At 30.5% G+C, this 24,389-nt stretch overlaps 3 protein-coding genes across 3 annotated transcripts; all 3 read left to right on the top strand.

Moving 5' to 3' along the window:
- The first annotated feature begins 2,715 nt into the window (after positions 1–2,715).
- LOC130825901 (agamous-like MADS-box protein AGL29) lies at positions 2,716–3,189 on the top strand. Its single transcript, XM_057691361.1, has one exon. The coding sequence runs from the start codon at positions 2,716–2,718 to the stop codon at positions 3,187–3,189; it is 474 nt and encodes a 157-aa protein (XP_057547344.1).
- A 1,274-nt stretch (positions 3,190–4,463) lies between these two features.
- On the top strand, positions 4,464–8,935 carry LOC130826094 (probable auxin efflux carrier component 1c). Its single transcript, XM_057691632.1, has 6 exons — positions 4,464–6,014; positions 7,034–7,310; positions 7,392–7,477; positions 7,598–7,755; positions 7,847–7,923; positions 8,407–8,935. Exons 1-6 carry the CDS (start codon positions 4,862–4,864, stop codon positions 8,477–8,479), a joined length of 1,824 nt encoding a protein of 607 aa, XP_057547615.1. The 5' UTR covers positions 4,464–4,861; the 3' UTR covers positions 8,480–8,935.
- A 9,897-nt stretch (positions 8,936–18,832) lies between these two features.
- On the top strand, positions 18,833–23,701 carry LOC130826095 (transcription factor bHLH106-like). The gene is made up of 2 exons (XM_057691633.1): positions 18,833–19,243; positions 22,944–23,701. The coding sequence occupies exons 1-2, from the start codon at positions 18,941–18,943 to the stop codon at positions 23,403–23,405; spliced, it is 765 nt and encodes a 254-aa protein (XP_057547616.1). The 5' UTR covers positions 18,833–18,940; the 3' UTR covers positions 23,406–23,701.
- The last annotated feature ends 688 nt before the right edge of the window (positions 23,702–24,389 follow it).

Here is a 24,389-nt window from a genome sequence, read left to right on the forward strand (position 1 = left end):
CCAATAAGAAAAGATATTATATCATGATGATATGTTTTGCTATGTAGAAGAAAGGAAAACAGAAAGAGGAAAAAAAGAGAGAGGCAACCGCAGCTCGAAAAGCAAAAGAAGATTGTTGGTGTCAAGATCTTAAAAAAAAATCACTTTTGTCTTCCGTCTTCTTTTAAACTCTCTAGTGCTCTACCTTTATATTTTCTTAAAAATTATAAATTAAGAACCAAAATTAGAATTATATAAAACTTGGCTAAATTCCAATAAAAGCTAAGAATTATTCGAGATTGTAATTTCTATTTTTGGCTAAATTCTAATAAATTAGATTAAAAAGATTCAATCCAATACAAGGAAAAAACAATATTTAATTCTTAATTAACAAAGTTTCTTTTTTCAACTTTAATTCACATAAAAGATCGTATTTCTATTTCTTTAATCAGTTGAACGGCAATTTCTAGCTCTTTGGACTGTGAATTGGGTAAGATATCGGTTTTTAACCCTAGCCTATAAAAAACATAAATGCCGTCGAAAAACGGTAAATATGACGAGAGATGATCGACTTAGCTCAGAATCAGATTCATAAGGTGGCATTGTCAATCTCTCTAAGAGACTCGAACCCAAGAGATTAAGAAATAAAGCAAGTGTCTCTACCTTAATTCTAACCTAAAATACCTTGGAAATAAGATCTCCGTAAAAGCAATTAACTTACCGTAGCTGTTTTAGTAGGAAGAAATTGAAGCCAAATTAGAGGTAGTTGAACAAAGAAATCTTATCTGAAATTCCGTAGCTTTTGTTCTTCTAAGTTCTAAATTTTTTAAAACTATTATTGGCTTTTAAAATTGAGCAAATTTTGTAAGAGATCGTCTTAACATAAAATAGACTCACAATCAATTTAATTTTTATAATTGATCATTTGAGTGTAAGTGACCTTTTAAGATTATAGATGGTCATTTTAAGACTACAAAAGTAATCATTTTAAGATTATTATGGGTCATTTTAAGACTATAACAATACAGAAAAAATTGGACGAGACGGTCTCATTATAAGACTGTCAATTTGGGCCGACTCAATTCGCGCATGTAATAACATTTCAATTTTCTGGGCATTTATCAATTTTGACCTTAAAGGTATCAATTTTAAAAATTGATACCTTTAAGGTTAAAATTGATACCTTTAAAATCCAAATTGAAAAATGCCCAGAAAATGAAAAAAATGCCAAGATTGTTACACGCGTGAATTGGGCCGGCCCAAATTGACAGTCTCATTATGAGGCCGTCTCGTTCAAAACCAGCTAATAACAATATATTTGATCAGTCTAATAGAAATGGTATCATCGTAACATTGTTTCATTTGAAATTTATGAAATGCCATTTTTACATGGGAAAGAAGTCATTGTGGACTTGTAGCCTAGTGTTCGGGGATGGGCTTAGCCGCTTTGTGGGGGGCTAGAGGATGAGAACGAGAGGACCCAAGGTCATACTAATTGGTTATGATCACAAACAAAAAGGTATATATATGTTAATAATTTGTATTAGTTAAACTATTTAGCCTATGTATAGAGTTCATCTTCCAGTGAGATTTTCTCATACAATAATTTGTGAGATCATAAAGGGGCAAAAAGATCTCGGCATAGGACCTAAGATCATAAAATGCTCGAGGCTCATTAGGCAAAAGGGAGAGAATCAGTCCTTTTGGTAGCTCAAAGATGATTAGAATCGAACCCTAAATTCAAGTATGGAAGAAATAATCTACAACCACTAGCCTATGATTCACACCTATTAATGTTTTAAGCCCTATCTGATACTTTAATTTCTATCTACATTTAATATCTAGTTTTTTAAAAAAAATAAAGAAAACCTGATTGAGTTTGTATTTCAACTTCTCCTAGAAGAGAATTAATGAAGTTGAACATTTATACTTTGTCAGATTTAACAGACATATGCACATTTATTTAGTTTCTCTAACCATTTAACAAGGCAGTACTCTCTCTCTTCATTATTTCTCTAGAATTTACGCTATTAATATCTTCAGATGATCAATGAATGATCAATAGAACTAGAAAAAAATTGTATACATTTGGTGAGTATCGACCTATTACAAAATTAGATTGAAAAGCATTCTACCAGTATGTTAAGTTGTCAACTCAAATAATTTTATGTAACATTTTATATGTTATATATAAATGATAATATAGATGAAAATTAATTGGTGAATAATGATATCTTACTAACAAAACTCGAGATTTTTAAAAATTAGTCAATAAAATTATTACGAATTACGAATTGAGTCTAAAAGTAAAATCAAACAAAAATAAAGAACAGAATGAGTGTTTTTCTAGATACTTCATTGTGCTTACTTGAATAAACTTGACAGTTACAATATAAACAATCCCTATTGGCTATTAGGATATAAGTAACTTTATATCCTTATCACTTTCTAAATGTAGTATATATGATATCAAAATGAATATCAAAAAAGATTTTCTTCCTATTATAGAAATTATATTAAAATTAGTTCAATTTAGGGAGTACTATCTTAACTCCTATTTGGTTTAACCAAGTTAAATATAATGGAGTGGTTGTAGATATTATTAGAGTGAAAATAGACATTTTATTACAAATAGAAAGGTATGAACATCACTTGTTCTACTTAAAATTGAGTTTCCATCCATTGTTTCTTAAAAAAATTAATTTGGGAATTCCTAATCTTCAAAATTCAGGGGCAATGGGTCGTAAAAAAGTTGAGATGAAAAAAATTGAAAATAATTCATCAAGATTAGTGACATTTTCAAAGCGTCGATCTGGTCTTTTTAAGAAGGCAAATGAGATTTGTACCTTGTGTGGAGCCAAGATAGCAATAATTGTTTTTTCTCCTGGTGGAAAACCCTATTCTTTTGGCCATCCAAGCATTGAGCAAGTTCTTCATAAATATCAAAATGACTTTACTCCAAAGAAATCTAAATCTCACAAGGTTAGAACTGCTAAACTTAGACAAGAACTTGCTAATTTGGATGATCTATTAGAATACGAAAACAAAGTTGAGTTTACGAAAAATCAATCAATATCACAACTTGATCTTGATCAACTCGTGAAATTACAAGAGCAAATGCAAGATCTTTCAAGGAATGCAACTAGGCATGTGCAAGAAATTGAAGCATCACAAGCTCTATTGATGTTGGCAAATAGTTCTTTTGAATAGTATATGACTTAATTTAAGAGTTAATTAAAAATAATCTTTTTTCTAAGGATAAAGTTTATAGTAACCCATCTTTTAAATTTATTTATGCTAAAATATAGATAGAAGTCATTTTATGATGTTGTGAATGCTTTATTTACTTGAACTTGTGATTTTATGGTTTAATGAATAAAAGTATTTCATAAACGCCTAGTTTTATGTATATTAATTTACAAATTATGAAATTCAATGTGTGAATTTTATATTCAATCTTAATTGTTTTGTAAGTTATAGTTTTATAACCGTTTTATATTATAAGGACAACGAATAATAAAAATTTAGTAATAATCAAGCGAAAACTCACTTATGCCAACACAATTAAGGTTGTTATCTAAAGATTAAAATAATGTCTATGTATAATACTTGAATCAAATCAAAGCACTATAACAAAAGTTTTAACTGTCTAAAAAAAATTACAACCAATCAAATAAAGTTCATAAGTCTAAACTACAACTTTAAATAATTCAAATTATTTCTAAAATATCAACTATTGTTTCTCAATGCATAAAACTAATCTTGAAAACATTGATAAAGATAATGGAGTTGTACTCATGCACATATTTACTCTTGGCGTCTTCTTTAATACTCTTTTGAGGCGACACGAGGAATTGAGGATTAAAAAGCACACAACAACATAACATGCATTTAATACTAGTTTCTGTCAAACAAGTTATTTTTATTGGAAATCATAATAACAAACTGATTCATCTAACAATTTCATTATTAAACAGTTTTATTTTCGACCAAAGTTTGATTCTCATCACCTATTGCAATGATTTTTTAAATAGTAAAAATACTTATTAGAGCACATTATTTTAGTTCAAATTTTTTACTTTGCCACATTTTCATTATGGGTAATCTCTCCACCTTTCTCTTTAACTATCGCACATCTTCGATTAACTTTTTTACATTTTAATTTCATTCACACAAATTTAAGGAACTTAATATTTTTCAAATTTTTATATCAATTTCCATAGTAGGAAACTCTTGGAGATTAAGGGACTGTAAGGTGTTCATTCGGATCATCGAGTTAATTTTGGGTTGAATATTTTGTGTTGGTTTAAAATCGAATTTTGTGTCCATATTATTTTTACATAATTGTTAATTATTTTAAAATTCGTGTCAAATCAAATTTGTTTACAAGGTCGTTAAATTTCAAGTTATTAAGTTTATTTCGAACACCTATTATAGATAGATAGATAAAAATTAAAAAAAAAAAAAGGCGCATGGCAAACAAAGAACACAAAGAACCAGCTTTTACATTCTTGTCTCCCATAAACCAATCCTCCATAAATATACTCTTCTCTTCACTTTCCTTTACTTCCCATCACCACTCTCTTTTCCTTACACCTTCTTTTCCTATTTTCTTGAGCCCAGTGTCTTTTCCCACTAAAAAGCTCCTAACTTTGCCTAAAACTCAATTCTCAATCCATTACCCTTCAACATTTATCCATTTTCAACCTCCAATCTCAAATGGGTTAATCCTACTTTCCCCTTAAACCTTTCAAAAACCCCATTTTCCCTCCATTGTTAAACCATCTTACAAGCTTACAACCATCAAAACCAACCCAAAAACTTACTTTTTTCCCCTTATAAACAAAACCCATCAAACATCTTCCTCTAAAATCACAAAAAGATGATAACCTGGCTAGATTTATACCATGTTATGACAGCAGTTGTTCCTCTTTATGTAGCCATGATCTTAGCTTATGGTTCAGTAAAATGGTGGAAAATTTTCACACCTGATCAATGTTCAGGTATTAATAGATTTGTTGCACTTTTTGCTGTTCCTCTTCTTTCTTTCCATTTCATTTCAACAAATAACCCATATGCAATGAACTATCATTTCATAGCAGCTGATACTTTACAAAAACTTATAGTTTTATGCATCTTATTTTTATGGGCTAAACTTAGTTCTAATGGGTCTTTAGAATGGTCTATTACCCTTTTTTCCCTTTCAACTCTTCCAAATACCCTAGTAATGGGAATTCCTTTATTAAAGGGTATGTATGGGGATGATTCAGGTACTTTAATGGTACAAATTGTGGTTTTACAATGCATTATTTGGTATACTTTGATGTTGTTCTTGTTTGAATATAGAGGGGCTAGGTTATTGATTTCAGAACAGTTTCCTGATACTGCTGGTTCAATAATTTCATTTAAAGTTGATTCTGATATTATATCCCTTGATGGGAAAGAACCATTAGAGACTGAAGCTGCAATTGGGGAAGATGGGAAACTTCATGTAAAAGTAAGGAAATCAACAAGTTCAAGATCAGAAGTTTTTTCAAGGAATTCCCATGGAGTTTCTTTGACTCCAAGACCATCTAATTTGACTAATGCAGAGATTTATTCACTCCAATCTTCTAGGAATCAAACTCCAAGAGGGTCTAGTTTTAATCATACTGATTTTTACTCTTTTGTTAATGGTAAGGGTTTGAGTAGTGTGAGTCCTAGGACTTCTAATTATGGGAATTTGGGTTTTGATGAAGAGAATGGTGGTGGTTGTGTTGGTGGGGGCCCACAATTTGGAGCCAAAGGTGGGACCCAAGGTGGTGGTGGGTATCCAGCTCCACCAAGTGCTGGAATTTTCTCCCCTGGTGGAGGGCCCACTGGTGGAAGAAGTGGTGGTGGAAAGAATAGTAAGAAGGGTGGTGATGGTGGAGGAGAAGATCTTCATATGTTTGTTTGGAGTTCAAATGCTTCACCTGTTACTGAAGGTGGTCTTCATGTGTTTAGAGGTGGAGCTGCTTATAATCATGATCATGGGACTCTTCCTAATACCAAAGGTTTGTTTCATATTTTTCATTAATTTATACCCTTGATTTTCTTTTTTATGTTGATATTAATTGTTTTTTTATATATCTCCTCTAGTTCAAATTAGTTGTTGCATGTAAGTATTATCCATCTATCAATAATGTTCTACTTTTTATTCTTCGTTCATGTCAAACATTTTATTATTTATAGTCATGGGTAACTTAGACAAATGGGTGTTCAGTAACATAGCTTATTATACAATTTTTTTAGTTAATTTTGATATAAATAAATCGTTAATTTTTTGTAAATTAGCTAAGTTGTTTGTGAACAAGTTGCTCATAGTATATTAATAAAATCAATTAATCAAATTAGATATTGTTATCGACTATCAGCCGTTTGCTAATCATCCCATATAGTTAAATCAGTGCATGTAAAAACAAGACCGGTAGCAACTAATATATAGATAAGTATTGTGAATAGGTTGTTTAAGTTGTGTGGAGTAAATTGTAAGTCGTTGACTAAGTGTGTTTTAGTAAGATGTGTTTCAACCTTATTTTTTGGTTTCTAGTGATTTTTTTGGTATTTTTAAGTATTAATTAAATACTGAAATAACCTGTTGATGTTGCTATTTATGTTGTTTTCATGTTTTAAATTTTTTTGGGTGTTACTTAACCTGTATTTGTGGATTGTTGAATGCCTATGATTTCTCCTTAAATTATGGGAGGTTTTATTGGCTTATGTTGGGGATTTTGTGGCAATTTGACTCTTGTCTGTCTAAAATGTCCAGAATTTTGAAGGCATGATTTTTTTTAAGCTCATGATTTTTGGCCTTATGTTCTAATCTTGACTTTGAATACGTATTTCATGTCTTCCTAGCCCGCAACCTCATTATCTCCTTAATATGGATATTGACGGTATTCCGTCTTCGAATTCTTTTTGGACTCTGATAATAACTTTGATGAGTGGGATATATTGCGTATGTTGATGTCTGATGATGATGTCATTATGTGATATTTTAGTGAATGCTTCACTAATATCTCCTATGTTATAGATTATGATGATTATGGAAGAGATGAGTTTAGCTTTGGGAACAAAAATGGTGGTAACGGCCTTGAAGTCGATGGCCCGACGCTGTCAAAGCTTGGTTCGAGCTCAACCACCGAGCTTCGGCCTAAAGCCGCTACTCATGTTGAAGCAAAACCTACTTCCATGCCCCCTACTAGTGTGATGACTAGGTTGATATTGATCATGGTTTGGAGGAAACTAATTAGGAACCCTAACACATATTCAAGTGTCATTGGCCTTGCCTGGTCCTTGATATGCTTCAGGTGTGTGTAAAATTCAAAATAGTATTACATTCGCTATTGAACTATGAAAATGTAGCAATTTGAGTCGGATTTTTTTGGAAGGTGGCACGTTGAAATGCCTGCAATTGTGGCAAATTCAATCAAAATTCTCTCCGATGCTGGGCTCGGAATGGCTATGTTCAGTCTAGGTTAGCAAATATGCTATGTTCCCTTTGTGGCTACGTTTTTTCGATAGATTGGAGTAGCAATAGTTTTTTTTTTAACTCGAGCGCACAACAATTGGGCTAACTCTATAGATCGGAATGTAGGTCTCTTTATGGCATTGCAGCCAAAAATCATTGCGTGTGGAAATTCAGCGGCTACTTTTGCTGCAGGCGTAAGGTTCATCACAGGGCCGGCTGTAATGGCGGCTGCATCCATTGCAGTCGGGTTGAGAGGAACCCTCTTACACATTGCCATTGTGCAGGTATTTCTTACAAATTATAAATCACCCCAAATTTAACTATGTTTTCACTTCGATTTAACCTATCTACGTAATTTTTGTATTTGCTTTCTAGGCTGCTTTACCTCAAGGCATCGTCCCATTCGTGTTTGCCAAGGAGTACAATGTTCATCCCGCAATCCTTAGCACGGCGTACTAATTCTCTCCCTCCCATCCTTAAAAACTCGATTCTTTAAATTGATTGTTTAAACCATAAAAACAGAAAGAATTTACGTAACATAAAACTACTACAAACGTAGCATTGAAAAAAATCATCTTCACTGAAAGGCATTATATTATTAGACCATCTGTCTTAAACACGAACATGATTTCTACTTTCTACGCATTGTTGTCCTACATGTTATTTTAATTTTTTTGTCTTAACCGCAGTCATCATCCTTTAAATATTACTCAAGGACGTATAACTTCTCAAGGCTGGTGGGGGTCCGACCCTCGTGGCCTACGCTCGTACCCCTTTTTTGAGTCTGACCCAACAATTTTCGCTCAAAACTCAAGTTCATTCCATTTATATGTTTTCGGCTCTTTTAACGTTTACAATGTAAACTGGCGTCTGTATTTTCGTGCATGTAGAGGTGATGTTGACTTGACTAAAACATGCAAAGAATTTGAATGCAGGGTGATATTTGGGATGTTGATAGCATTACCAATCACATTGGTATATTACATATTGTTGGGACTTATGAGATGAAACACCAACTAGCCAACAACATCAGCAAAGCCATGATCATTAAAGGAGATGCTTAAGCAGCCCCACTTTACAGTAGATTCTTACCTTTTGCCAGTTCTTTTTTTTTTTTCTCATTTTTGGAAGCCTTTTTTGTAATTTATTATTATTATTTAAGGAGAAATTCAAGGAAATAGAAGAGTTGGAAGGCAAAAAAAAAAAAAGAATGAAAATGATGGTAATGAGACAATTTTCTCTAGGAAAACAAAAAAGAAAAACAGATGGAGGGAGACTAGTGGCATAGTAGGGGAATTTTTAGGGTTTTTGGTGTTATTGTGCCTCCCATTAGATCTGAACTTGGTGCTTTTTGAGGCCCTTTTGAGCTCTTTGGTGAACAAAAAACGTAATAAAATCTTAGTATGTATTTAAAAGTTTGTTTTTACACAAATTATTATAATAAGACGGTCTTTCTCTGTTTCATATTAATTTTATAAAATAATTTCTCTGTTTCATAATAAATTCTATATTAGAATATTGTATTATTTATTAATTAATTTTAATTTGTAATTAATTACTAATTCAATAGTTAAAATATAGAAGAGTAAGTAAATGTTAAAACTATGTAATGGACTAAAGGCTTTGTGACCCTTCATATATATTCTTATTTGAAAAGCCAATTTTAGGCCGGCTATTGAACACTCATCCTGGCTTTGTGTACTAAGCCATGCTGATTTTCATGTAGAGACAATTATGACTTATAGCCTAATAATAGAATATTTTATTGCCTTTGTCTTTTTTAATTCTTTAATCAACACCTAAAATTCTCTATTTAATTTGCGTTACATAGAAATATATATAAAAATATTAAAATTATAAGAGCATAGAAAAATTGAATATAAATATGAATTTAGCGTTTAGATTTAGTAAAATCATTTATTAATAAATCGATATTATTTATATAATCTATTAAAATCCTAATAACACATTTAAAAAACTATATTTAAATTTAGATCTAAAATTTATGCATATGTGAATATGATCGAACTTAATCTAAATTTGATTTACAATTATTTCAATTTTCATGGAACACAATTTATTATGATCAAAAGTCTACAAATAAAAAAAAATTTATATCTAAAGTTTTAATGCATAAACTAATCAGAAATTCAAAATTTATTTTAATGATGATGATTAATTATGAAAACATCTTAATCAAACTATCAAAGGAGACAATTTCCTGTTGTTTGTTGGCTGCCCTTGTCATCTTGTTTTCTCTACTTTTTACCACTTTTTTCTTAATTTATTTTAGTCACTCTGATCAGCACACATGCTTTGAACTACTTTTAATATTTTTTTATTTTATTTAAATATAAAAATAAATTAGCTTTTTGATATTTTTGTAATGTTAGTGAATGGTGACAAGAATGATTATACCATACTTGTTTGTTTCATGTGCAACACATTTTCATTTTTGCAGAATTATTTGGGGACTTATTATATTTCTTCCCACGAAATTACGTATTTTCCCCTGAAGTTTAAAAAATTACAAAATTGCCACTCCTTAAAAAATTTTTATTTATAATAATAATAATAATAATTAACTTTTTATATTCTTAAAAAAGAATATAAATAAAATTAATAATAATAACAGTAATAATAATAATAATAATAATAATAATAATAATAATAAAATTAAAATTAATAATTAAAAAAAAAAAATTGAGTCGCCCAGAACTGTGCGATTGAACCATAGTTCAGCCGCCCAGAACCGGGCGACTGGACCCCGGTTCAGTCGCCCAATTTTGGGCGACTCAATTTTTTTTTTTTTTTTTTTGCTTTTTGGAAAATAATAATAATAATACTAATACTAATAATAATAACTTATAGATTAATGTGGCCTATTAGCTCAGTTGGTTATAGCGTTGTACTAATAACATAAAGGTCACAGGTTCGAGACCTGTACAAGTCATTATTTTATAAAATTAATAATTATTAAATAATGACTTGTACAGGTCTCGAACCTGTAACCTTTATGTTATTAGTACAACGCTTTAACCAACTGAGCTTATAGGCCACATTAATCTATAATTTATTATTATTTGTATTAGTATTATTATTATTATTTTCCAAAAAGAAAAAAAAAAAAAAAAAAAAAAAATTGAGTCGCCCAAAATTGGGCGACTGAACCGGGGTCCAGTCGCCCGGTTCTGGGCGGCTGAACCATGGTTCAATCGCCTAGTTCTGGGCGACTAGACCCCGGTTCAATCGCCCAATTTTGGGCGACTCAATTTTTTTTTCTTTTTTTTCTTTTTGGAAAATAATAATAATAATAATAATATTATTATTAATTTTATTTATATTCTTTTTGAAGAATATAAAAAAGTTAATTATTATTATTATTGTTATTGATATAATAATAATAATAATAATAATAATAATAATAATAATAATTATTATTATTATTATTATTATTATTATTATTATTATTATAAATAAGAAATTTGAAATGAGTGGTAAAATTGTAATTTTTTAAAAATTAGGGGCAAATTCGTAATTTCATTTGAAGGGGGTGGCGATAAAATGAAAAAGATGGCGAAATTTAAGGATCGGGATTATTTGTAGTAGTGTTTGTTGTAGAAAATCGTTATTGGATAGTAAGTGTTTAACAGTTATAAATTAAGTGGCATGGTGGTCGGATAGAAGATTTATTTGCTCATTACATGTTTGTTCTTCCATAGCCACTTGATCTACACTTGTATGTTTCCTATTATATTATATACTTTATATTTTTTAACAAATTGATATATTATTATTTATATTATATACTTCCACTTTTCTAAGAAAATATCGGAGAATTTTTGAAAAGGATAAAAAAAAAAAACTGATAAATTATTGAAAATTTTAGTTAGGTATGAAAGAATAATCCTACTAAACCATTCATTTTACTATTCATATTTATCTCTAGCTAGACTTATACCTCACAATAATCTTGATTAGCAATTAAATATTTTTATTATTCTAAATAATGATTTTCAAATTAAACTATATACTCCCTCTAATTCTTTTCAATTGTCCCATTTGGATTGGGCACAAATATTAAAAAAGTGGAGGGGACCACCTTAAATAGTATACCATGTGATGTAATGCATATTGGAGGGTTAAATAGTATAGTTTAGTAAAAAAATAAGGAAGTTTTAGTAATTATATGAATGATATAAGAATTATTTGGTCTAAAAATTATATTCTAAAATAGAATTTGGACAATTAAAATAAATTGCCCAAATAAAAAAATTGAACGATTAAACAGAATCAGAGGGAGCATCATGCAACAGCATGTAATTAGGCAATTGTCATCACATGCTTGTAAGTTAAGTTCACAAGTGGTGTTGTGAAAATGGAAAAAAAAAAAAAAGACCATGTTAGTGTCCACTATTTGAAGTTAGATACTTGTAAAAAAAAGGTGTGTTCAGTATTGCGGAATTTTTTCCCGTAATATTGCAAAAATAAAAAATATTTTCCACTGTGCATGAAATGGAAAAGTATTTTTCACAATACCGTTCATGTGGCAATTTATTTTTTTTAAAAATATTTTAGACAAAACCGCCAAATGAGATGGCGGTTTACCTTAACCAGTAAACCGCCACATGAAGTAGCGGTTTGGTTAAGGCAAACCGCCATCTCATTTGGCGGTTTTGTCCTGGTAAACCGCCATCTCATGTGGCGGTTTGCTCTGTGCTCGTCCAGCGTTTTACTTTTTTCTTTCAATTCCCATATAGTTAGCGCAACCTGCATTAAACTAGTTCAATACCATCTATTCCATAATAATCAACCACGAACTAGCTTGATTTGAAAACATTAATTATGAAAATAATGCGAAGATATATTACAATCATGGAAAGTGATACAAGAAGTTCAAATCATATAAGTTGATACAAAGTTTGTTAGATTATAATCCCTGGCCCCTTTTGTTGTGCGCACCGGTGGTTGATGATGGTGTATACTCGTCAACCTCTGCAATGACATTAAGAGCAAGAGCTCGTCGTTGACTAGCACGCTGATATGTGATGATCCTTTGCGGAGGCGATGGATGTGGAGGAGGAGTGGTCATGGAAGCTGGAGGAACGAATGGCGACATAGCACCGCATGTCGATGGGGATTTGGAAGACCGGCCTCGAGTAGATGAACGCTCGCGACCTCTTGTGGACCGAGTACTTGATCCTCCGGAAGAGCTACCTCGGTGGCCCGAACTCCGTGGAGAAGGAGTGTGAAATGTGTCATCTACCTCGCCAATGATGGGTGGAGTCGGAATGAGGTACTCATACCCCGCCTGACTTAATGCATCGGTCAATAACGTGTTCATGGAGCCAAGGGTATGAGAACATAGCCGATACCCCACATCAACTGGCGATGTAGCGGCCCCGTGAATCGTGTCATTGCATTGTATGAGCACCGATCGGATGCACTCATCCTGTATGTTATCATTAAATTGTTAAAAGAATCACATAAAAGTATTACTATATGTTATGAGTGTTAAAAGAAGACGTACCAGTAACGTAGATGTCGGATGGTAATGTGATCCTGGCTGCGCAAATGTGGTGTTCGTTAGGCGTAATATGGAGATATGCCTATACCAATTCATGTACGTACCAGAGCTATGACCGGTGTAGTTATCTCCTCGAACCAATCGAGATGCTCGGTCATTCCACGCATCTACCTGCGATCTATGTCGTACGACGTAGTTCTTGTCCCCAGTCCTCCGATCAATCGCATGTAGTTGAGGTTGGGTGTCACAGGCATGCGGAATAACCTGCTCTAAACCGAATTGACGCATGACACGATCCGAGAGATGTAGCTCGACGATGTCAAAGCAAATAAGTGGACAACACGATCTCCAAATCTCGTGGCTCGATGTACATATGTGTGGCAGAGCGTCCATCTTAGCCGCTGTGTAAGGCTGTCATGTCATCTGTAATAGAAATCAATATACTCAGTAATATATACAATTTATTCATAACTAATACAAATAGTAAATGTTAATAACCTGCTCGTCCCGTTGTCGATCAAGTGCGTCTCTGTAGTAGACGAGAGTATGTGGGGAGTGGGACCTCGAAAGATATACACAAAGCCAGCTGCAAACAAATGAACATTGTTTAATATTTTCATGTATCATAAAATAGTGAAATTTTTGAATTTGAATAGTGAATTGAGTGTTGCTACCTTACCGCTAAAGGATCCATCCCACGACGATGCTGTAACACCCCCGAATTTCCTCCCGTCCTTTACGGTGGTGTTACAGATGCTGTGAACCTAACACCGGTTCAAAATCTTTCGCGTCATCTTCCTGATCATGTTGCCCAGCAGGTCGAATCGTCCGAATTATAGGCCTTCCTATATGAATATGCTCCCACGACCATATCTGTAACAACATCAAGCAACCTCCAATGTCCTTGGCACCCTTACGAGATGCTCGACATAAATTACGATACAGATACGCTAGGGTATCACTTCCCCAACTATACTCATCTACCCGCTCCAAGTCTCCTAGTAGAGGGAGATAGATCATTGCACCGACTCACCGCTCTTGTCTGGAAACAAGATGCATCCAAACAGGTACAAAATGTACGCTCGCGCATGTCTATCCACCGTAATATCATCCGCGTCATCCTCTAGCGCGCTAAAATGCTCTTTGAGCCAAGTCAACTTCAACGACGATCCAGTGATGATCTTCGGCTATGTGGGGTCTTGAGGGTTTTCTGGCCAAACCCCTAGTAGCTCATGAACTAATGTTGGCCAATTTCCCTCTCCATGACCTATCACTGTTTGTTCTTTAATGGGCAGTCCCATTATAACTGCCACATCTTGCAACGTGATCGTTGCTTCGCCAACCGTGAGGTGGAAGGTATGAGTCTCCGGCCTCCACCTCTCCACTAATGCAGTTTATCATTGTTAATTCAGGTTTTTTCAATGTGTTTAACTTTGGTTGCTGGTTAAAGTTTTAATTTGTTACTTATTATCATGATGGTGTAGCAAGTGTTTAATGCTTCTCAACTTATTGTTTTTTATCACATTAAATCCAATATTTCAATTGATGATTAATAAATTTATCACAGTGTATTGTTGAGTAAATGGAAAATCAAAATGATGGTGGTTCTAGTCAACCTACTAAGGATCATATTCATGAATCATATGGGGAATTTGAGGGTAATGTTGATGATGAGATTGAGAATGAATCTACAGAACAAATAGTGCTAAAAGTAAGAAATTAACTTCAGAAGCATGGACTTATTTTTAATTATTTATGTGAATTTTATTTTAACTTGAATCCATGTTGGTGTGTGAATTTTGTTTAGGTTTTGTTATGTTCCATATCCACATATCAAAGGGGTTCTTGCCAAGATATTATTAGATTGTTTTTCTCAATTCACCTTGAAAAATAAAATCTCTTCGATTGTTGTTAATAATGCTACCACAAATGATGCAACGATGAATGTCTTGATGGATAAATTAGAAACTAGTTCTTTAATGAGGTGTAGTGCTCACATTCTTAACTTGATTATGAGAGATGGTTTAGATGTCATTGATTTTTCTATTTGCAAAGTTCGAGATTGTGTTGCATTTTAGATGTCTACTCCTAAAATAAATGAAAAGTTTGAGGAAGCTTGTCGCCTTTTGAATGTAAAAGGGTGATTTGTAAAAGCTTGCCAAGACTAAACCTAAAAGAGTGAAATAGAATATTTTTTAAGCCTACATGGTGTTTAGTGATTTGTTGATCCTTACACCATGGTCCCCTTCTCTGTCTTTTAGTACAACTACATGAGTAAGGTACGAGATAGGTGTGGTGCTTGCCTTATACAAGTATTTACAACTTTTCTGAGTATAACAACAGTTGCTTCCAACCACGTCGTCATTTTCGTTGTCATCATTCTGTAGGATTAATCATCCTATAGGTATTTATATTTTTCATTCTCTGCCAAGGTCCTTTTGATATGACCTTAATGCTTCTGTGAGTCCTGTAGTCCTGAACCTTAGCTAAGGAGTAAGTTTAGTCTTCTAGGGAGCTAAGTCGTCCTTAGGGAGTCTGGACCTCTGAAGGGGTCCTAGTTGCTTTGTCCAGTCCTTCGTTTATAGTTGTGATTGGGGTTTCTTCTCTTTCAGGGTCTTGGGACTAAGGGTCATGTTCCAACACATACACCCATCTTTTTACTTCTCCATAAAGCTTCTAGTTTTCTCCCTTACCTTAGGTTGCTTAGAAATTATACTTGTCATAAAAAAAACATGATACAGATGGAGTATGACCAACCCCATAGTAAACTCGGTCCGATCTTTCTAATGGGCTTTAGACAGACCTCGTACCCCTTATCAAATTATAGAATCAATTCTTTATTGAGGTCGTCTCACCATGAGGCGATTTTAATTGGGTTAATCCAAACTATTACAGTTGGGTTTGGCTTGTATGTGGGAGTTCAGTTTTTCTTTTTTTGAGTAATTTTGCCCAATTGACCGTTTGTATGAACCCCTTTTACAATGAAATGCTCTCATATAAGACCGGCTGATTGTGGATTGGCCTATAAAAGCAAAGGCCCAAAAAACTACATTAAACTTTAGACAGACCTCATACCAGTTCAAATTAGAATAGGAATGGCCCAACTCACGTAGAATATAATGGGCTTTTTGATTTTTTTTGCTTGTTCAAATAGGAAAATCCAGATCCTAAATATGTAACAATTTTGTTTGGGTGGTTTGGCCTGGTCTGGTGGGATTCGAGTTTGATTGCTGCACATCCCTAAATGCAACGAGGCTTGAACATGGTATGATTTTGTCCTTAAATCATAGAAATATCAAATTATAAATAGTCCAAAAATTCTTAATGAGAAGGTCATATGGTCGGACTAATTCTATTGGGTTGGATCATTACATTTAGTCTATCAAAGCATCACTTACGATTTCAAAGTGATCAAATATAAAAATGAGCTAATTATATGAGTTCATTTCATGATGAGACGGACTCATACAAAATGAGTTGTAAATTGTGGGATAGAAACTTAAATTGTATCAACTCATTAAATATTGCGAACCATAAATCAAAATATGTTATATTATTACCATCTTAATTTTGTTTCATAAATTTTTCTTTAAATTAAACTCCTATAACTTTTAGCTTTAAAAAATAAAAATTTTAGTAAAAATATATTTATTTGTTTGCTATATGACCTTTTAGAAAGCTAGATGGACACATAAAAATGTGAAGATATAGTAATAATTGGTTAGCAAATGGGTGGTGAGAATGGACTCAAATCACTCAATTATACTTCTTCCAAGTCAATATTACCATAATATAAAGTTGCATGACGGAAAGCGATGAATAAACTTAGTATAATATATTTTAGAATCGACAAAGCTAAATTTGCCATAGATTTAAATCTCTAAAGGTTGATTTTAGATCTTATCTTATAATATCAAATTTATTGAAAGGCTTAATCTTAAGAACTGTAAATATCGTATTGATTGTATATAATGGTCGTCCTACACATGTTGTTTCCAAAAGCTCACTGTGTTATTTCAATTTCAGTTGGAGTAAGTATTGTTTCTCTCATATAAGATTCTGAAATTGATACTCACCTAATTTTTTTATTCTCTCAGTCTATTATATAATCCCCAAAAAAAAATGTTGTAATAAAGAATTACGATTTCACCTAGTACATAGTTAAAGTAATTCTCGTCCAACTTCGTATTAAGGATTTGATTCTCAATGCATACAAAAGATTAAATCTTTCATCTATCCTCTATGTTATATATATACCCAAAAAAAATGTTTTTTTATAAAAGAGTATTAGAACAAAAAAGTGGTTAAAGTCATGATTATCATTTTTCTTTAGGTAAGATCATGTTTGGTATCAGTTGGAACAAGTATCATTTCTTTTAGGTAAGATTCCAAGTTTGAACAATGTTCATAGCTAGAACAAGTTTTGTTTAGTGATCGATCACCAATCGTTCATGTTTCTTTTTCTCATGGCAATGATAGTGAACACTTTTCAGATTGTAACATTTGACAAATTTATATGAGAATTTTCAAAAAAAATATTATAATTTTTATATGACGAAAGATATCAAAGCTAAAGATGTATTTGTAAGATAATTATAATTAAGAGATCATAGGTAAAAGATTGTGTATTGAGTAATTGTATGTACACAAACACCCATTTTGTTCGGGACCAAAGTGGTGTATACGGTATCTATCAATAACCTCATTATTCCACGTTATTGCTCTATAAATAAATACTCGTACAAATGAGTAAGAGTAAAAAAGATAGCAATAGATGACCACATATTCTATAATAACCACACCATTTTTTTAATTAGCCCTTTTCACCGCCAAGTGACGTGGCCATTACGCCTAATTGACGTCGGAAAACCAAGGGCTATAGAAGACACCACCAAAAGGAAAAAACACACTAGTGGGAATTGTAGACCCCACCTTCATTATTCATACTTGAGTAAAAAACTAATACATATTATAGACATAGTCTATTAAGTTTGGACTATTTTTTTGATAGATTGACAAGAATTTAGGATTAAAGTTTGATATGGATTGAAAGACAACAACCTCTCTTATTAGATGATATAAAAATGTTATAATCAGTAAAATTTTCAATTTCACAAAAAAAAAAAAGCAAATAAAAATAAATAAATGGAAAACAAAAATGTATTACTCTATTGTTTCAGAACTAGTATTAAATTTATATTTTGTATGCGTAGTTTGACTATGCTTGGAGAGGATTAGAAGACAATATACCACACCATTATACTTTGTGTCCTGTGATAAGAAGTTGTAACCACCAACGAGAACTTCAATTCGAGAAAAACTATAGACAAGAGAAGACAAAATATGCACCAAGATATTAAGGCTAGCTAGATAAAACAAGTATTATGGCTAAAAATTGCTTTAATTCTCCTATAGTTCTATAATACCCAAAAATAATATAACTTCTCTTAAATGAGATCGTCTCAACATGAAATGAACTATAAAATTAACACATTTCTCTAATTGATCAATGTACATATCAGCCCAATAAAATAATCTCACCGTGAAAATGTCTTACTTAAAAATTTGTGAAAAAGATCACAATGTGAGAAAGCATTGATGATACATCATCAACCCTTATAGGCCTCAAGTACAACAAAAAGAAGGTGGGTTCATCATCCTACCCTCCAAGCTTTGTTTCCTCCTCCTCAAAAGCTCCAAAATAAAACAAACAAAACCCTAAAAATAACCTTATTATAATATAAAAAATACCCATTCATACTTTATTTTATATATATATTTATATATATATATATATATATATATATATATATATATATATATATATATATAACCAAACATATCATCATCTTATAAACTGCTTCAATCTCCATCAGCTTCATCTTCATCTTCATCTCTCTAGAAGCTTCCTATTTAATTATACATAATATATATAAAATTATATGGAGCAGTTTCCAGAAGATTATCCAAACAGTTATTCAGAAATGGATATGTACCGGTATTTAAGTGGCGTAGGAGGAGTAAACGACGTCGTTAATTGGCCAATGAAGTTTAATAGCAATAATAATTATAGTAGTAGTGGAAGTTGTAGTGCGTCGTTTTATCAAGGTTTTATGAATGAAACGACTGAAGCTAAAGCTTTAGCTGCTTCAAGGATTCATCATAAAGAAGCTGAGAAAAGAAGGAGAGAAAGGATTAATTCTCATCTTGATCGTCTTCGTTCTATTCTTCCTTGCACTTCTAAGGTATTATTATATTCCTACTTTTCTTTTTTAATTATTAATTTTTTAAAATTATTTGTTATTATTACATATTATAGGCCGACAGAAATGGAATATTAAATGAGAATCAAATTTATGATTATTTTTAGTTTGTGATATTTACCCTCCAACTGAGATTGTGTTTATTTTTTTAGTCATTTTTATGTTAATTTTCTTTTTGTTATGATTTTTAATATCTGTATATAAATCATATATTTAGTATAAATTAGGTTTTTTAATAATTGAAATTTTTAATGGGTACAAATGGATCATTTGGGTGGTTATTGAAATGAAACTTTATCTGTAGAAATTTATATTTAATGAGAAATTATTTCCTATTATTTTTAGAAATTAAACTACATTATTTTTTGATCAAAATTTATAAGTAACATTTGAATTTGTAATGACCAATTGTAATCTGGTTATCTAATTAGTAATTCCAAAATTTATAGTTTAGATGGTTGACCATAAAAATTCAACACAAAAATTTAATATGATTGACTGAAAATTTTAAAAAATTTATGAAATATATACACAAATAAATATTTCCTTAATTTTTTTAATATTCTTCCCATTTAAAATATTTTATTTTGGAGAAAGAAATTTGATTAAAATTTTTAAGACGTATATAGATGATAAAATATATCCATGTGGAATCTTATTAGATTCGTCTTAAATTATACTTTTTTATTATATATGTTTTATTATTTTTTATAAAGCGTATATAGAGATATTAAGACTCAAAGTATACTTTGAAAACTGTACAAAAAGGAAAGGACATTAGAAAACGAGGAAAGTAATCTTTTAATGTATTGTATATGTTTTATGAGACTTAATTTTTTGTTAGGTTGATATCTGAATTTTTTTTATAAAATTATTCAAGCATCAGATATGATTATGTATTTATGTATATTGATTTAATTAAATGCTAAATTCAAAATTAAATAAGAGTTTCAATTTAAAATATAAGATAATTAGGTCTTACATATATAGCTTAGCTCAATGTTACTTACAAATTAAAGTCATGTTGGTTTGTCGATTAATCTTCAACGTTACTAACTTTAAGATACTTCCAACTAGTTAATATGTAATATAATGAAATAAAGTACTACTAATATTATGACAAATTATATATTTTTAAACCTATGATGACAAAATTTAAGTGTATATTTATATCTCGATTATGATGTAACCTATCATAATTTTAAATTTTAAAGTCAAATTTTAGTGTGTTGTTTAGGTAGAAGCGGTATGTTATATATAAACTAAGTTTAAAGTTCGTCATAGCGAACATAATACTTAAAGTGTGAACCGCTTAATTGTATTTAATTTGGTTAAAGTACAATTTATGACATGTATATGATAAATAATTAGATTAAAAGACATTTTACTTAACCTAGTTTGCCAATTTTAAAGGAAATCTAAAGAACAAAACTATAAACATATTTGATTGGGTTTAAGCGAACCGAGAAGATTGAACCCATTTGAACTCGATTAGCTACTTATCTAGTTCATTGCACACGTCTACTTATGACATATAGTATTCCTACATAAATACTCTTGACTCTTGAATTTTTGTTATATCAACTAACTTTGAGCATAAAAAAGAAACGAAGATTTAAATTGGTATCCCTAAACTGATTTCTCGTAATATATTAATACATTATTTATAAACAACGACATCTTATATCCTTATAAGAGTAGTATTTGCAGTCCACAAATGAGGATCGAACTGAAAGTAATCAAAACACAAAGTTGGACTTTTTTATTACGGTATGTTGAAGGAAGAAGATAATTTGATAAAAATCGGACCTAAGACCTTTATAACTTATCCCGAGAAAAATAATATTTGTTTTAACTGAAATAAGACTCGATATCCAATAATGTTAGACATAAAAGTTCATTTTATAGTTTAACATTTATATGTAGAGTATTTATTTATAAAATAGATTTTAAGCTAAATGTAAGTATAAAATAAACTTAGTATATATAATATTTTTAGTAAGCAATATTTTGTAATCTAGTATCCATAAATCTACACTTCTCATCTTTTACTTCACTTAATTACACTTTCTAAAGTCCTTAGAAAACTAACTCTTAAGATACAACAAGCCTTAATTTCACCAAAAAGTAACACTAATTTAATTAAAAATTAAGATTTTCTAAGAAATAATTTTTTTCGGTTAGAGCAGGTACCACTTTTATTAAGTAATCTTAAGTTTGATTTTTGTTTTTTATTGATAAATGTGGTTATGGAATTGGTATTATTATTATTTAGTCCCATGAATTTCTAAATATATTTTCGTTGAATACCTTAAAAAACTTGTGCGAATTAATTTCTTTCCCTTTTAGTATTCATTCTTAAAAATGACAAAAAAGTTGAATGAACAAAAAAAAAGTTTTGACCATAGCAAGCTAAGCTTCTAGTTGTAGTATTTGCAGAGATTCTTTTAGTTTCTGATCATCTCACAACATTCTGTGAAAATTGTCTCACTTTCTATACACAAAAAATTACATTTTCTTTTTTCACATAAAAAGCAAATCTTCTATAAAATGGTTTCATTTTGAGATATTTCGATCATATTAAAAGCGTAAAATAAATTAAATTTTTTTTAATATAGAAAATTTTCTTAAATTAGAATTTCTGAAAAACAAAGTATGAACCCAACATCATCATCACGGCGTGAAGCAAAAGAAATGAAATTAACTTATTCATCATGCCTACTTTTTTAAAAAGATATTTATAAATTTATATTTATTTTAGTTTGTTTATTGGTTTTAGTGGGACAGTCAAAAAGAAAAACATTCAGAAGAAAACATGCTTTTTCTAGAATTTCAACCATCCTCATCATCAACCCTTAGGATTCAGACTTAGGGTTCATCACACAATAAAAGTATTTTACCTTTTTTGAACTCCTATTTTGAATATTCCTTCATTTAATTATTGTATATACGTACTTAATTTCGATTTGGGTCAATTAAATTTTATGTGTATTTTGGCTTTTATACAAGGAAAACGATATATATATTGTCCTAAGGACTGTATATAAGATAAAATTTTGTATTTTATTAATGTACTTTAATATAATTTTTGCTTTGTGAACATCAAAATTTAATTATATTTTATTATTTTAGTGTTTATTTTTTCTTGGAGAGTAAAAATAATTATATAAAATATTAATTTTTTTTTCTACTTTAAGATAAGATTCTCTTGAAAATTTAAAATTATTAATAATAAATAAAATTTGTTTTTATGTACAGCCCTGAGGGTTGTATATATTATTTCGCTTTATATAATTATAAATTAATATTCTGGTAAAAGTTGAACTTGATTAGAAAATTGGTTCAATATTGAATCGTTAAATTTATTTTAAACACCTCAACGTATAACAAATCTTTTATTTTTATTTTAATATGTTTGTTTAGAACACTTAGACACTTTTTTTGAAACGGAAGAAATATTATTATAAGGTAAAAAAATAAATTTTAAAATATCCTTATTTTGTATTTCTTATGCATTGACCACACTAATTTTGCATTGATAAAATAATTAATATTAATTATATTATTTTTGAAATATTTAAAATTTATGTGTGAATTTATGTAATTTTTTTGAAATGAAATGTATATGCCCTCATCTCAGTAATAAAAATTAATTTTGTAATATTATATTGTTGAAAAACAGACGGACAAAGCAACGCTCCTTTCCAAGGTAGTGCAGCGAGTAATGGAATTAAAACGACAAACATCGGAGCTTCATCAACATGAGAACTTAATGATTCCTTCCGAAAACGACGAGTTTGCTGTTTACATTCATAATAGTAATAATAATGAATGTGATAATAATAATAAGAATAATAATGAAAATAATTTATTAAAAGCTTCATTATGTTGCGAAGATAGGCCGGACCTATTTAGCGATATAAATGGGGTATTAAATTCCTTAAATTTAAAAACCGTTAGGGCTGAGATATCGTCTCTTGGAGGCCGAATTCAAAGTGTTTTTATGGTTAGCTCTGATAATGGATCATGTAATGACCAATGTGCCCTTTTTTTGAGGGATGCTTTGAAGGGTATTGTTAACCGATCAGGTTCTGAAGAACGATTGAAAAGACGACGTAGGGTATTTGATGCTGCCCATTCTTAAACTAACTAACTCTCCAACTCTGCTGCCTCCTTATTTTTTAAAGGAAAATAGTATTCGGACTCTTATTATTATTATTATTATTATTTCTCTGATAGTCGGTCATTAGCTAACAAGGGATATTGCTTGGTTGTTGGCTAAGAGTAGACTAAGCTAGTTTATGTTACTTGTTTTATAGTTATGTATATTTTGGAATTTGGTTCAAATTTTATATGCTTTTTTGTTGTTTGGTTTTTATGGGTATAACTTATAATATGGTGAATGGAGGATATTGTTAAATTCTTCAACTTTGAAGGCAACTATTTTCTTGTGATAACACCTCTTGCTTTAACTTATTATGCTTCTAGTTTGCTATGAAAATCATATTCATACTCTTTCAGGCTATGTTTAAGAAAATTACAGTCTAAAATATTTATATAAATTAATTATGAGTTCATTTTAAAAAATAAATATTATGAGTTATCACAATTTTATTATAAATTTTACTCCCTCCAATTTAGCACTAACGTTTCATTTGCTTTTTGGATACTATTTATCTCTTACTCTTAATTTGTATTTTATTATTAATCTATAAGTTAAAATATAGTCATGTGAAATCTTGTTTGATTCATCTCAGTGCAATAGGATTATTCATATTAACTTTCCATAATTTTTAATAATACACAATTAAAGATATTAAGAATTCAATAAGTGCATTAGATAGAGTACATAAAGTAATTGGAACATTAGTGATGAATTGGAGGGAGTATAATTTAATATCAATTTATTTATCGAAATCTTTAAAATATAACATGTTTTTCTAACTAGCTAGTATATAAATAACATGTCATGGAGTTGGAATTTTTCTCCCCTTTAATTTTAGCTTAATTATTTTTGTATGCACTTATTATTGGAGTCACACTTTTGCAACTTAATTTAATTCAATGTACGGTAAATTTCTATAAATTCTAATAACTTATTGAAGTAAACTTAAATAAAAATATTTGT

Source organism: Amaranthus tricolor, chromosome 10, assembly GCF_026212465.1.
Source record: "Amaranthus tricolor cultivar Red isolate AtriRed21 chromosome 10, ASM2621246v1, whole genome shotgun sequence".
Classification (NCBI taxonomy): Eukaryota; Viridiplantae; Streptophyta; class Magnoliopsida; order Caryophyllales; family Amaranthaceae; genus Amaranthus; species Amaranthus tricolor.